General features: G+C 45.3%; 1 protein-coding gene across 2 annotated transcripts in view; it reads left to right on the top strand.

Annotated features, from left to right (window-relative positions):
- CRKL (v-crk avian sarcoma virus CT10 oncogene homolog-like) overlaps positions 1 to 14,086 on the top strand; it is a 52,174-nt gene extending 38,088 nt beyond the window's left edge. The window contains exons 3-4 of one of the 2 annotated variants that reach the window (XR_001002333.1): positions 10,064 to 10,280; positions 13,548 to 14,086. Coding sequence is in view for 1 of the 2 variants with exons in the window: in XM_011947310.1 (XP_011802700.1) it covers positions 10,064 to 10,198 (135 nt within the window). In the remaining variant the exon portion in view is untranslated. Of the gene's footprint in view, positions 1 to 10,063 lie in introns of both variants that reach the window. The other variant, XM_011947310.1, reaches the window with a different exon arrangement.
- Positions 14,087 to 15,288: the final 1,202 nt, after the last annotated feature.

Raw genomic sequence — 15,288 nt, 5'->3', positions numbered from 1 at the left:
CCACCACACCCGGCTGTTTTTAGTAGAGATGGGGTTTCACTATGTTGGCCAGGCTGGTCTTGAACTCCTGGCCTCTGATTCTCTACCCGCCTCAGCCTCCCAGAGTGCTCGGATTACAGGCGTGAGCCACTGCACCTGGTCAGGCCTTCCAGCTTTCTCACCCCAACACAGACTGGCCTAGGCACAGGTGCATGCCTCTGGCCTGGTCTACACCTCAGCACCTTAGAATAACATGGGATGCCCTGGGCTGTTAATATGTTGTAGCATGCATTGTGTTTTCAGCATTTTGAGGCATTTTCACGTCCGTCATAGCATAGGATTGGGGAGCTAGGTGTCAGAGTGGGTGTGACTCGTGTGTGTTTGGCAGCTGCTCGTTGAGAACCTTGAAGGTGGAGGCTCCCAGTCAGAATTTTAGGTACCTCCCTATTGACCTCTGGCTCTAGGATTGTGTGTTTTAGAAACCTGTATCTAGTGTGCGTGCGTGTGTGCTCATTGGAGTGAGTACTAGGAGGTTGTAGGGAGGAACATCAGGTATTACAGAAGGGATCATTTAGAGCTTGGTGTGTGGGTGGATAGGTAGATGCCCGAGACAGGTCAGGAGTAGGAGGAAGGAAGCCTAGTTAATGATTGTGTATTTTAAGATAACCTACATACTTGGCCATTACATAGCTCCTAGTCTCTCTGGCCCCAGAGAGAGGTTCTCCACACCTGAGCCTCATGACACTAACCCAGCCAGCTGAGCTTCAGCAAATGGTTTGTTTCGTGCTTGAAATGAGAGAGAATGTAAATAGGACCTGAGAAATAGAGCTTTACCAATTCCATTTAATGGTATTTCGCTTTCTGTATATTTAAATGAAACTTTAGGTTATAGCATAAGTAAAATTTTTTTTTTCCCCGAGATCGAGTGTCTGTCACTCAGGCTGGAGTGCAGTGGCGCCGATCTCCGCTCACTGCAACCTCCGCCTCATGGGTTTAAGCGATTCTCGTGCCTCAGCCTCCTGAGTAGCTGGGGTAAATATTTTTTTGATTGTTACCTTCTAAAACTATTATTAGGATAGTGGTGCCTGTCTGATCTTGTTAGAAACAACTCTTGGGACTTTTGCAATTAGGTTACTAGGAAAAGTATTAAAATTAAAATGAGAAACAGACAAGTAGGACAAAATGTGCCAATAATTGAAGCTTCATTATTCCCCTAGATAGTATTACAGAGAACAATGATGGCTTAGGTGACTTTATTCCTTAGATTATTTTATAAGTTTTTTTTTTTTTACATCTTGATTTTCAAAAGAGTATTCCTGTAAGTAAAGAGGTATTTCAAAACCAGTCTGTGTTTAGCTATTTTCTTTTCTTGCTGACTTTTCTGCAAGAAGAGAGTTGATCCTGAGATTTGATTTGAAGGGGAATGCTTGGTATCTGTAAGGTGAGTAGAGCTTGTGTGATGAGACTAATATCACTGAATAGCTGTAGATAGGTGAGCATGCTGGGCAAAGGGCAAAAGTGGCAAAAGACAGCCAGGGCAGTGGGCTGTTGCCATATCACGAAGGGCTAAGCTGAGGAGATTAACAATTTTCTTGCATTGCCTTCATTTGAGTCATGAAACAGCCAGTTTCTCACAACTGACAAGGTCAGGTTTGCAGGCAATTTCTTTTTATTTATTAATTTTTAAATTTAGAGCAAATGCTTGACTCTCATGTAATAATATCATTCTCATTCATTTGCATTCCAGTATACTTTTCTCACTAAAAAGAAAGGGAACAAATATCTTAGCAACTTTAGAATTGTACTTAACCCTGGGTACACACACCCCTGAATATTTGTATGAAAATTTGTATTCAGATGTCTAAATGCAGCCTCAGCTGTGCTTTTCCCCCATAGTATGGTATAAGAAAACAGTTGGTGACACAAGCTGGGGATCTGTGGGAACTGAAGTCAGTGGTACAGATCGTGTGGAGGAAAAAGAGTTTCCCAGGCTTGCAAGTGAGACTGAAAGTGATTTGGGATGGAATTGATAGAAATCAAGCAGAAAGGTTGTATTGATACCTTAGGTCATTTAGTCTAATCATTTTCCCAGTGCTTTTAGCCCTCTTCAGAGTCTAACTCCATGGCCCTCCAGTCTCAACTTGGACACCTCCAAAAAAACATTCACTTCAACAAAAGTTCATTGAGTGCCTATTATGTGACAGGCTGGGAACTTGGGATATAGTAGTGAACAAAACAAAGATGTCTTTCCTGTGGAACGTCTGGAACATAACAGTTTCATGAGGTGGTGTGTCTCATGTTGTATGGCTCTGCTAGCTGACAAGTCTTGTGTTCTGGCTCTCCACTAGGGAGAAAGAAGCCACAGCCAGTCCTCTTCCTGTGTTTGCCTAGCCCAGTATGTGGACTTAAGTGCATGGCCCCATAGTTGTCTCTCTTGAGTTTTGTTGTTGTTGGTTTGGTTTTTATTGGTCTTATCATACTATCTGTGTACATCTCTGAATCCTTTTCTTTTTTTTTTGAGATAAAGTCTCACTGTGTTGCCCAGGCTGGAGTGCAATGGTGTGATCTCGGCTCCCGGCACCCTCCACCTCCCAGGTTCAAGCGATTCTCCTGTCTCAGCCTTCCGCGTAGCTGGGATTACAGGCGCCTGCCAACCACGCCTGGCTAATTTTTGTATTTTTAGTTGAGAAGGGGTTTCACCATGTTGACCAGGCTGGTCTCAAACTCCTAACCTCAGGCAATCCGCCTGCCTCAGCCTCCCAAAGTGCTGGGATTATAGGCATGAGCCACTACGCCCAGCCTCTGAATCTTTTAAAATCCTGATTATGTCATCTAGCATATTCATTATCCTCCAGTGTCCTAACTGCAGGTTTTGTAAAAGCACCAACCAGATCTCTTCCCAAGGTGGGAAGATCACTTGAGGCAAGGAGTTTGAGACCAGCCTGGGCAACACAGGGAGACTCCATCTATACAGGAAATTAAGATAAAGACTTCATTCCTGGGCTCAAGCCTGTAATCCCAGCACTTACAGGCTCAAGCCTGTAATCCCAGCACTTTGGGAGGCCGAGACGGGCGGATCACGAGGTCAGGAGATCGAGACCATCCCGGCTAACACGGTGAAACCCTGTCTCTACTAAAAATACAAAAAACTAGCCGGGCGAGGTGGCGGGCGCCTGTAGTCCCAGCTACTCGGGAGGCTGAGGCAGGAGAATGGTGTAAACCCGGGAGGCGGAGCTTGCAGTGAGCTGAGATCCGGCCACCACACTCCAGCCCGGGTGACAGAGCAAGACTCCGCCTCAAAAAAAAAAAAAAAAAAGACTTCATTCCTTTAGGGCAAATAATATTCCATTGTTATGTATATATCACATTTTGTTAATCCATTTATCTCTTGATGGATACTTGAGTTGTTTTCATTTTTTTGGCTATAGCGAATAATGCTGCAGTGGACATTGACACACAAATGTTTGAGTTCTTGCTTTCAGTTGGTTATATATCTCAGAGTGGATTTCTGGGTCAAATGGGTAATTCTGTGTTTAGCTTTTTTCTTTTTTTCTTTCTTGAGGTGGAGTTTTGCTTTGTTGCCCAGGCTGGAGTGTAGTGGCACAATCTCGGCTCACTGCAACCTCAACCTCCTGGGTTCAAGCGATTTCTCCTGCCTCAGCCTCCCAAGTAACTGGGATTACAGGTGCACGCCACCATACCCGGCTAATTTTTGTATTTTTTAGTAAAGACAGGGTTTTGCCATGTTAGCCAGGCTTGTCTCGAACTCCTGACCTCAACTGATCCGCCCACCTCAGCCTCCCAAAGTGCTGGGATTATAGGCATGAGCCACAGCACCTGGCCTATGTTTAGCTTTTTGAGGAACAAACTGTGTTCCATAGCAGCTGTACCATATTCCATTCCAGCCAGCAGTATGTAAGGGTTCCCTTCCTCACTGCCAAAAAAAAAATTCTTCTACATCTTCACCAACACTTATTATTTTCCATATTTGTTATAGCCATCCTAGTAGGTGTGAAGTGGCATCTCATTTTGGTTTTGATTTGCATGTTCCTAGTGACTGATGTTGAGCATCTTTTCATATTGGCTGTTGGCAAATCTTTGGAGAAATGTTTTCAAGTTCTTTGCCCATTTTTTAATTGGGTTATTTGGGCATTTTTGTTTGTATTTTATTTTATTTATTTATTTATTATTTTTTATATTTTTTGAGACAGAGTCTCACTCTGTCGCCCTGGCTGGAGTACAATGGCACACACGATCTCGGCTCACTGCAACTTCTGCCTCCCAGATTCAAGCGATTCTCCTGCCTCAGCCTCCCGAGTAGCCAAGATTACAGGCGCTCACCACCATACCTGGCTAATTTTTTGTATTTTTAGTAGAGATGGAGTTTTACCATGTTGGCCTGAACTCCTAAACTCAGGTGATCTGCCTGCCTTGGCCTCCCAAAGTGCTGGGATTACAGGCGTGAGCCACCATGCCTAACCTTAGTTACTGTATTTAGGCTGTTGATCCATTTTAAAAAATGACTTTTTGTGTACAGTGTGGGGTAAGGTTTCAGAGTCTTTCTTTTTTTTTTTTTTGAGGCGGAGTCTCGCTCTGTCGCCCGGACTGGAGTGCAGTGGCCAGATCTCAGCTCACTGCAAGCTCCGCCTCCTGGGTTTACGCCATTCTCCTGCCTCAGCCTCCCGAGTAGCTGGGACTACAGGCGCCCGCCACCTCGCCCGGCTAGTTTTTGTATTTTTAGTAGAGACGGGGTTTCACCGTGTTAGCCAGGATGGTCTCGATCTCCTGACCTCGTGATCCGCCCGTCTCGGCCTCCCAAAGTGCTGGGATTACAGGCTTGAGCCACCGCGCCCGGCCTCAGAGTCTTTCTTTTAAAAAAGTGCTGGAATTACAGTGTGAGCCACTGTACCTAACCAGTATTAACATCTTAATATAGTCTTTCCATCCATTAACACAAATGTTTTTGCATTTATTTAGGTCTTTAATAATTTTTGGTATGCAGATCTTCCACCATGGTTAAATTATTCTTGGTTTGTTTTCTTTTGTTTAGACGGAGTCTTGCTTTGTCACCAGGCTGGGGTGCAGTGGCGCAATCTCGGCTTACTGCAACCTCCGCCTCCCCGGTTCAAGCGATTCTCCTGCCTCAGCCCTCCCAAGTAGCTGGGACTATAGACATGTGTCACCAAACTCAGCTAATTTTTGTATTTTTAGTAGAGACGAAGTTTCACCATGTTGGCCAGGATGGTCTGGGTCTCTTGACCTCGTGATCTGCCCTCCTTGGCCTCCTAAAGTGCTGGGATTACAGGCATGAGCCACCACGCCCAGCCTATTCTTGGATATTTTTATTTTAGATGCTATTGTAAATAGAATCACCTTTTTTTTTTTTTTTTTTTTTGAGACAGTCTCGCTCTGTTGCCCAGGCTGGAGTGCAGTGGCACGATTCTTGTGCCTCAGCCTCCTGAGTAGCTGGGACTACAGGTGCCTGCTACCACTCCCAGCTAACTTTTTTGTGTGTGTGTTTTAGTAGAATTGGGGTTTTACCATGTTGCCCAGGATGGTCTCGAACTCCTGAGCTCTGGCAGTCTGCCCTCCTTGGCCTCCCAAAGTGCTAGGATTCAGGCATGAGCCACTGTACCCCGCCTGGAATTGCTTTCTTAATTATTCATTACCAATATATAAGACACAACTGATATCTATGTGTTGATCTTGTACCCTGCAACTTTGCTGAATTTGTATCTTTTCTTGTGGAATCTGTGAACTTTTTTATATATATGATCGTGTCTTGACTTCTTCCTTTTCAAAGCCCACATACTCTTGTACCACGGCATACTGGCCTGTGGTATCTTTAGCCCTGCCACCTACCCTTCCCAAATAAAATCTCTGTTAACCAGTGAACAGCTCTCTTGAATCAAGTTACTACTCTGACCTTATCAACAGATTAAGAGGAAGCACATACCTAATGCATCATCTTTATTAATTTTCACCCTATGGAACAGGACAATCTTAATCATTATTAGAACTGTCAAAATACTATCTTTGGGGCTGGCCGCACTTAGCACTTCTATCTCTCCGGCTACTCTGATTCGGGTGCAGGTGCACAGAGAACATAGGGGCAGGCAGTGGACCCATGCAGCTCCGTGAGGGCCAAGGGTGTTTGTCTCCTTTGTGTCCCCTCTCGTATCTCTCCACAGCCTACACATAGATCTTCAATATTTGTTGAATGACTAGAGGAATAAAAGCCACAGAGAGCAGGATGATACCTGTCTGGTGATTATAGTACATGGGCTTTGTTTTGTTTTAGATATTTTGGGAGCTGTAAGCGCCTTTGAGAATCCAGTGAAAGTTGTGCAGTCTTCAGAAAAACAGCATACATTCATGCATTTGCATACAACTTGGCAGGATGTTCTTTGGTCACGGAGACCCATTCACGTCACCCAAGTTAGAATTTATGATTCCAGTGTCACCAGTGTACTCCTGATCTTACTTTTATGTAACCTGAAAGCATGAAATCTCAGAATATCAGTACAGGGAGTGGAGACTGATTATGGAACCAAAAAACTACTGTGACAGCCAGTGCTTGGGCCCTCCAGTGCCTTGACTGCTCTTTGAATCAAGTGCTACATGCCAGTCAGTAGAGTCATTTTCTGGGCGACACTCTGGACAAGTAGGGCTGTAGGAAACTATTGCCAGCAGCAAGAGGTACCCTCTTGCCATTTAACTCTTGGTAGACATAGAAGGTCTGACTACTGTCCCTGGCATATGTGTTTTAGAGTTAATGTGTGCACTCCACAGGTGCTAAGTGCGGCCAGCCCCAAAGATAGTATTTTGACAGTTCTAATAATGATTAAGATTGTCCTGTTCCATAGGGTGAAAATTAATAAAGATGATGCATTAGGTATGTGCTTCCTCTTAATCTGTTGATAAGGTCAGCCACATCTTCCAGGTGTAGTTTGCCCCTTGAACCAAGTTGGTATCTACCTACATCAAGATTGATCTGCCCTCTTTACTTTCAGGGATCATTTCTATAGCATTACTAGAGAAGTTTCTCTGAAAGTGTAGAGCACCAGAAAAAACAAACAAACAAGCAAACAAAACAAAACAAAAAAAAACAAATTGATCTGCCCTCCAGAGTGAGTGCTTCTTTGCACTAGATCCGTGTACCATGAACCCAGAGGAAGAATAGGGAGTGATGAAGGAAACAGCAAGGTGACTGCCAAGCTACCAACCATTTTAGGATCTCAGCACAAGCACTGTTCGTTAGAGCCATGGAAGAAGCTGGTCCATAGCCAGGCCTGTAACTGGGCAAGCAGGCTGCATAACAGCCAGGATGTCTTTTCTGTGTTAAGATAGAAAACAGCATGAGGAATGATGATGGTGTTTTAGCATGTGGAAACTCCTGCAAGGCCACAATGAGGCACTAATGGTCAAGGGGCCACCAGAAGTCTCAGCCATTCTCTTCCTAGGCTGCTCTTTGACCTACTTCTGCTGGTCAAGGTTCCCTCTGTCTAAGCAGTAGCCCCTTGATCCTGTGCTCTGCAGCATTGATTTAGTAGTGTTTTTCTGCCACTTGCTGCTTTTATGTGTCTTCTCTCTCTCTTTCTTCTTTTTTTTTTAATAGAAGCTAGGTCTCACTATGTCACCCAGGCTGGTCTTGAACATGTGGCCTCAAGTGATCTCCCACCTTGGCTTCCCAAAGTGCTGGGATTGCAGGTGTGAGCCACTGTGCCTGGCTACACCAAGTGCGTGACATGATCTTGGTTCACTGCAACCTCCACCTCCCAGGTTCAAGTGATTCTCCTGCCTCAGCCTTCTGAGTAGTTGGGATTACAGACATCTACCACCAAGCCTGGCTGATTTGTATTTTTTAGTAGAGACGTGGTTTTGCCATGTTGGCCGTGCTGGTCTCGAACTTCTGACCTCAGGTGATCCACCTGCCTCGCCCTCCCAAAGTGTTGGGATTACAGATATGAGCCACTGCGCCCAGCCTTTTTCTTTTTCTTTTTCTTTTCTTGAGTCAAGGTCTCGCTCTGTCACCCAGGCTAGAGTGCAGTGGCATGATCATAGCTTACTGCAACCCTGCAACCTCTGCCTCCTGCACTTAAGCGATCTTCCCACCTCATCCTCCCAAGTAACTGGGACTGCAGGTGCATGCCACCATGCCTGGCTCATTTTTGTATTTAAGATACAGGGTTTCACTGTGTTGCCCAGGCTGGTCTTGAACTCCTGGGCTTAAGTGATCCACCCGCCTCAGCCCCCCAAAGTGCTGGGATTACAGGTGTAAGCCACTGCGCCCAGCCACTTCGTGTTTTTTACACTGTGTTATTATCTAACAAAGATTGATCGTGTATCCCACTCAAAAGACAAGTTTTTTGAGGATACAAACTGACCTGCCCATTTTCCATGGAATAGATGTTCAGTAAATTTTATTTAATTGTTTAGGTAGGATCATGTTGAAAGTATCCTGTTAAAGACCGCCAGACTCACAAGTTAATTGGAAGGTATGAGGTGTGAGTGTTCTTGGTAGCTTTCAATCTCTAGCCTCATCTTCTCCATCTTCCCGTTGTCTTCCTTGGCTGCTTAGTATCCATCACAGTAATTTATTAGACCCCGTTTTCAGCCTGTTCCTCATTGGTTTTGAGAGGACCCTTGTTGGAAATCCTCTGGTATATACAGTGCTGTGCTTCTCAGTGCTATTTCCAGCTCTTCCCTTCGTGCATCCAAAGGGTATGATCATTAGAGGGGGCGTGGGGCGGGGGCTGGGTTCTACTCAGGAATCTCTACTTAAGTAACAATCATTTGATTAATGCAAGACCCTTTCAAAGTTGGAAGGAAACTGAGACTTGGAGAAAAATTAGCTGGGTGTAGTGGTACATGACTCTAGTCCCAGCTACTCAGGAGGCTGAAGTGAGAGGATGGCTTGAGCCCATGAGGCTGAGGCTGCCACCAAACTTAAGCAGTTTGCTACAGTCATGTAGTTTCTAAAAGTGGCAGAACCAGGACATTTGTTTGGTGTCCTGCATGCTCCAGAGTTCATGGCATGGACCACTGGACTGTGCCACCTTGTGCCTGTTTTTATTTTGAGATGTAGTCTTGCTGTGTTGCACAGGCTAGTCTCAAACTCCTGGGCTCAAGCAATCCTCTCACCTCAGCCTGCTAAGTACCTGGAACTACAGGCACGCACCACTATGCCTGGTTCTGTATGTGTTTAAGCAGACAAAAGCTTATTTCTTATTGTCTTAGATCTTAGGTGGGTCTTATATTCAAGTAGTGTTTTCATGGACCTGAGTACACAAAATAGAATCTTAGATTAGTGCTCTGCTGAACAGAGAGCACAATGTCTAAATGGCTACTACCTGAAGGTCTTTTTTTAAAATACACCTTTCTGTGTGATTTGACTTTAACCATTCTCAGAATCATGTGTTCATTTCTATCCTGTTGGGGTTAGTGGCCAAAATAGAGGGTTGGTTTGGGGAGGAGCTGCTTTGTGCTCAAAAGCTGTTTGTGCATGTGTGTGTTTTTGTTTTTGTTTTTTTGAGACAGGGTCTCACTCAATTGCCCAGTCTGGAGTGCCATGGAACGATCACGGCTCACTGCAGCCTCAGCCTCATGGGCTCAAGCCATCCTCTCACTTCAGCCTCCTGAGTAGCTGGGACTAGAGTCATGTACCACTACACCCAGCTAATTTTTCTATTTTTTAGAAGAGATGAGGTTTCACCATGTTGCCCAGGCTGGTCTCGAACTCCTGGCCTCAGGTAATCCCAGGAGTTCAAGGTACAATGAGCTGTGATCGTGCCACCGCATTCCAGCCTGGGTGACAGACCCTGTCTATAAAAAATAAAAAATTAATGTGCATGGTGGTGCACGCCTGTAGTCACAGCTATTCAAGAGGTGGAGGTGGAAGGATCACTTGAGCCCAGGCATTAGAGGTTACATTGAGCAGTGATCTCACCACTACACTCCAGCATGGCTCTATGTCTAAATATAATGTATGGGCCCTTTGGATAAGGTAGTGTTTGTGATTTAATGTAAACTGTCTTTTTCTTGTTGCAGAGAAATGCTAACTTTGTCTTCTTCATCCGTACAGGTTGGTGACATCGTGAAAGTCACAAGGATGAATATAAATGGCCAGTGGGAAGGCGAGGTGAATGGGCGCAAAGGGCTTTTTCCCTTTACGCATGTCAAAATCTTTGACCCTCAAAACCCAGATGAAAACGAGTGATTGCCATTGCCCTGTTTCCTGCTGCTTTGTTGTTCTGCCTGTCCTAGTCTCCTTTGAAGTGGGAAAGCATTCTCTCTCATAGGCAAGTCACACTGCATTGCCGAAGTCCAGCTTTCTGCAGACTGGCAGTCGCACACACATTTGGAATGCACACAGCGACTGCCTCCTGACGTTTGTATCATAGTCGTATTGTCAAAGAGTAGTCGATTTTAGAGTTCTTTTGGATCATAAACTGGAAATACTGATGGAAGCACACAAGTGGAGAGAAGTTGACGAGGAAAGGGTCTTCCTTCTCATCGCTGCCTGTTTGTACATGGGACTGATTCTGTCGTGTTCACCAGAGAAAGCCTGAGGCCATGGCGAGATACTGCATGTTTGCTGTTCCACAAAGCAGTGGCTCAGCTGCCATCTTGCTTTTCTTTGGACAACAGGAACTGAACCTTAAGGAAGAGAGAATTCTGTCCTAAAACTCCAAAATCCGGCTTTTTTTTTTCTTTTGGTTTGGTTTGGTTTTGGAAAACTAATTAATTAGACTTGTGTGGGGTTTTTTTGTTTTGTTTTGTTTTTTGTTTTTTTGAGACGGAGTCTCGCTCCATCACCCAGGCTAGGGTGCAGTGGCGCAATCTTGCCTCCCTGCAGTTTCCGCCCCCTGAGTTCAAGCGATTCTCCTGCCTCAGCCTCCCGAGTAGCTGGGATTACAGGCGCGCACACCACGCCCAACTAATTTTTGTATTTTTAGTAGAGACGGGGTTTCATCATGTTGGCCAGGCTGGTCTTGAACTCCTGACTTCAGGTGATCCACCCACCTCAGCCCCCTAACGTGCTGGTATTACAGCCATGAGCCGCTGCGCCTGGCCTAGACTTGTGTGTTCTAAACAGGTTAAGTAGCAGGTTGGGTTTTTATGATAGTGCAAGGAATGACACATGCCTCTGAGCTTCTAAACTGAAGCTGCTGTAACTAAAGGAATCTGAAAAGAACGACCCTGAAGCAGAGGCCTTTATTGTCTTGGTTGCCAGTAATAGTTTGTTTTGCCATGTAGCAGAAAACACACAAAATAATGCAGCTGTGGTGTGCCATGCTATGTGCACAGCCCCTTGGATTACTTTGTTTTAAAAAGCATCAGAGTTGGGGGGTACTTTAGGGAAACCTTTGCTTACCTTGTTTGCCAGTGATAAGAGCAGTGGGTTGGAGGGCAGTTGGCCAGTTTTCTGTTCAGCTTTCCAGTGAATGTACCCCTTTAAGGTTAAGACTTAAATTCCCCTAAAAAGTGGGGTTGTTCATAGAATCATTGGACTCATTAATGAATCGTTTAATTCCACTCACTGAAGCCCAGACCTCCGTACCCAGGCCCAGTCTCACCAGGCTGCCAGAGAAAGTTGGTGCTGCTGATACTGGTCTCACAGTCTAAGTAAGTGTCTGATGCTCCCAAGCAATGGAAATGCAGGCTCTGGAAATTGGTTAATGTATTTGATGTCTTAGTGTTTTAGTGACTAGGGAGACCATTAACTAGTTTATCATTAACCACTTACCAGTGTATTGATGTTAAAGCATTTCCCTGTTAGCTAAAAGAGGCCTATTCATACAAGCCAGCTGGTATATACGTGTGGTTCATCCGTCATCTGCTGCTCATGGCAGACTAGAATTCTGGGAACCCTGTGCAATTCAGTCAGCTCTCCCTTCTGGGCCTTGGTAAAGACACGCCTCAGCTCATAGTGAACACGGCAGACCTAGAAATGTAGCAACAGCCTAATGAGTAATTGTCATTTACTGAGTATCTGCTGTGACTGTGGCCCTGTCTGGAGGTTCCTAGGTTTTGAGATTTAGAACAATGCCTTCTGGAGACAGAACCAGCAAAACAACCGTTTTTCAATTTTTCTTTAAATCAGTATTCCATTAGGCAGATAACTGCCATATTCATGAATCTTGAGAGTGTTCCCTGTGACAGAATTAATGGTCAGTTGGGAAAACTATCACCATGGCTTCCCATCTGTGGTTGTCCTCTAAAATTCTTGGAGATTAGCCCTTCCTTGCCAGTGAGAATGGTAGCTACCTCCTGCTCTGTATGGTCTGCAGCAGTTGCCGCTTCTGGTTAGGTGTGTCAAGTTGGCTTATTTTGGGTTCAGGCCTAGCGTAGCACCCACAAGTGGCAGACATATCACAGAGTCCCCAAACTCTGCCTAGAAACAGTGTTTGCCCTTTAGCCAGTGACCTGGTTCATCCCTGCCCAAGTTGAGCCCTGACTGGAGTTTCCAGCAGAGGGAGGAATTTGCCTTGTTCAAGGAGGGCACAGACCCTTAAGCCTTTTTCAACCAGATTTAGCTGAAGGGCTTGACACCTTTGAATTACAGCAGTTGACTTAGAGCTCAAGAAGTCTGTGGCCATTTTGGAAAGCAAGGTTTCCTTTCAGCCCTGTCTACTGACCAATACCCCGACTCACCTTGTGTGGCGCACTTCAGAATCAGATATACCTAGAGTATACCTGTGGTTTGGTTTTATAATTAATCAGCTCATTACTTCAGCCCATGAAAATGGCATACAGGGCTGTCAGGAGATTCAGAGCTCAAAACAAGGCGAGCTTGAGTTCTGCACTCCTGATACGTGCCAAAAGTAAAACTTTTTGACTTACAACCTTGTCAGTTTTTTTAATCAGGCAGGGATATTCTCTTTTTCACACTAAACATATGAAAGCAGCACCCCTGCCTCAGCTCAGCTTTGTGCCTAGGTTCCCCACTGGTCTGGGAAGCCTGCTGTGCTCCATAGAGCAGTGCAAATCTGACCCAGAGGGTGGGTGTTCATAACTGCTACTTGCTCTGCTCTACCATGTTTAAAGAAATATTTGGATGTTAAATTAACTCACTATGGTTTTTCACCTGGGAAGGAAACAAATTACGTACTAGAGGGCATTAACTGTTTGGTTATAAACTTGTGTATCCTGGGAAGGACCTGCGGTACAGGAGTCAGCCATGTCTGTGCTGTGTGGAACCACCTGACGACATGGTTAACAAGGAAGATGATATGTTGACCGGCTGCCGTTTGAGGACTTTGGTCACCCAGACTAGACACCTTCTGTGCTCATGTTTGGAAAGCTGAAAGGGAAGGACAGCTGTGCCCTCCTGGGAGCTCACGTGTCCCTGGCACTGTGCTAGCTTTCCTTTACAGCTGTTTACAGACAAGGCAGGCCTGAGGAGGATGGCCACTGCTCTTGTGATGTTTGCTCAGAGGAATATGAACATTTTATTTTTGAAAAGGGATGATGTGGTTTTGTGCCAGGTGTTTATAATTTAATCCTTTAATATTATGGTTATTAACCTCTTAAACGTGAACGAATTCTTGATTGTTTTAACACAGTACCTAAGACTAATGCTTTCTGTGGACACCACTGAGCTCTGCCTCAACTCCACCCTCTGGGACCGGAGAACTATGCCCCTGGAAACTGCTGTCGGTGTGGACACTGTGCTGGTTCTATTTTCTAAAGGAGTAGAAAGACAGGTCTCTGAGACAGGATCGTTGTCCCTACAGGAGGAACAGTGGCCTTGCTTCTTAGACGGTCTTCACTGTGTGTTTTAAAACAAAAACAAAAACAACAACACCGTAAAACTCTTTTGACCTGTAATTTAAAGATCATAAACTTCAGGCAATAATATTTTCTGTGTAAGCTTTTAAAATTATTTTTGGGGATCATAGCTTGTTTTATTTTGTGCTATAAAATTAACAGTATTAAATGACTTATATTCTTAGAACACATCGAGTGTCTTTTCTTAACAGATTAGTGCCTTTTTATTTTTGTATTCCGTTTTACGTTAGTGGTCCCAGCATCAAAACCCTTGTTTCCATGGCCTGTTTGTATATTGTCTCAATAAAACTTGCATCAGCCGGTGGTGGCGGCAGCTTCAGTGTTTCAGTGTCTCCTCAGTCAGCCCCCACTAGCCTCCTGGCAGTTGAGCAGTGGTGAAATCTCTGATGCTCCTCAGAGACCCCTTAGTGCTGCTGTTGACCAAGAGCTAGAATGAAGTCTTGGCATCTGCCCATTCCAACACTCGGGCACCCAGAGGAGAGCACTTGGGGTCTCCCTCCAAAAGAGAAAAAATCTGGCTCCCAGAGTGTCTGCCTTGTAGGTACTGTACGGGAGCCTAGTGTTTGGCCTTTTTGAGCAATAGTTCCCACAGGTTGCACCACCACAGAGAACTTGGATCTTTTTCCTTCTAGGCACCCATATCTGAGGCTTCTAGTAAATATTTCTTCAGCATGAGCTAACCAGGGTTGAATGGTTTCAAGCAGAAGTCATGGGAAGTGAGCAGCCTCATCGCAGGTCAGGGCATGATACCTATGCGGCTTTCTTGAATCCTTTTCTGTTTTTGGCTCTATGTGGTTCTCCTGATGAACTTTGGGAGACCTCCAAGTGGATTGACTTGAGGTGTTGGGAGGCCCACTGACACCCCCTCAGCCGGGGCCTTGTCTCTCCTACTCCCAGCTCTCAGTACATTTTATCTTTGACTTCAGTTGTACTCTGTTCCCATAACTGTTTGTGTATTGAGAGGTGCATATTTTCTTGTAAAACCTCAGGAAGCCATTTTTAAAAATTATGGCTGGGTATGGTGGCTCATGCCTGTAATCCCAGCACTTTGGGAGGCCAAGGTGGGCAGATCTGGAGTTCAGGACCAGCCTGGCCAACATGGTGAAATCTCATCTCGGCAAAAAATATAAAAATTAGCCAGGCATGGTGATGCACGCCTGTAGTACCAACTACTGTGCAGGGAGGACCAAGGTGGGAAGATCTTTTGAGCTTGGGAGGCAGAGGTTGCAGTGAGCAGACATCATACCACTGTACTCCAGCCTGGGTGACAGAGGGAGATCCTTTCCCCACCGCCCCCTGAGACAGTCTTGCTCTGTTGCCCAGAGCTGGAATGCAATGGTGTGACCTCAGCTCACTGCAACCTCTGCCTCCCAGGTTCAAGCAGTTCTCCTGCCTCAGCCTCCCCTGAGTAGCTGGGATTATGGGCGTGTGCCATCACGCCCAGCTACTTTTTGTATTTTTAATAGAGACAGGGTTTCACCATGTTGGCCAGGCTGGTCTCGAACTCCTGACCTC

This window comes from Colobus angolensis, unplaced genomic scaffold (assembly GCF_000951035.1).
Source record: "Colobus angolensis palliatus isolate OR3802 unplaced genomic scaffold, Cang.pa_1.0 Scaffold260, whole genome shotgun sequence".
NCBI lineage: Eukaryota > Metazoa > Chordata > Mammalia > Primates > Cercopithecidae > Colobus > Colobus angolensis.
Note: the sequence above shows the minus strand (reverse complement) of the source record. Positions and strands in the feature narration are given on the sequence as shown.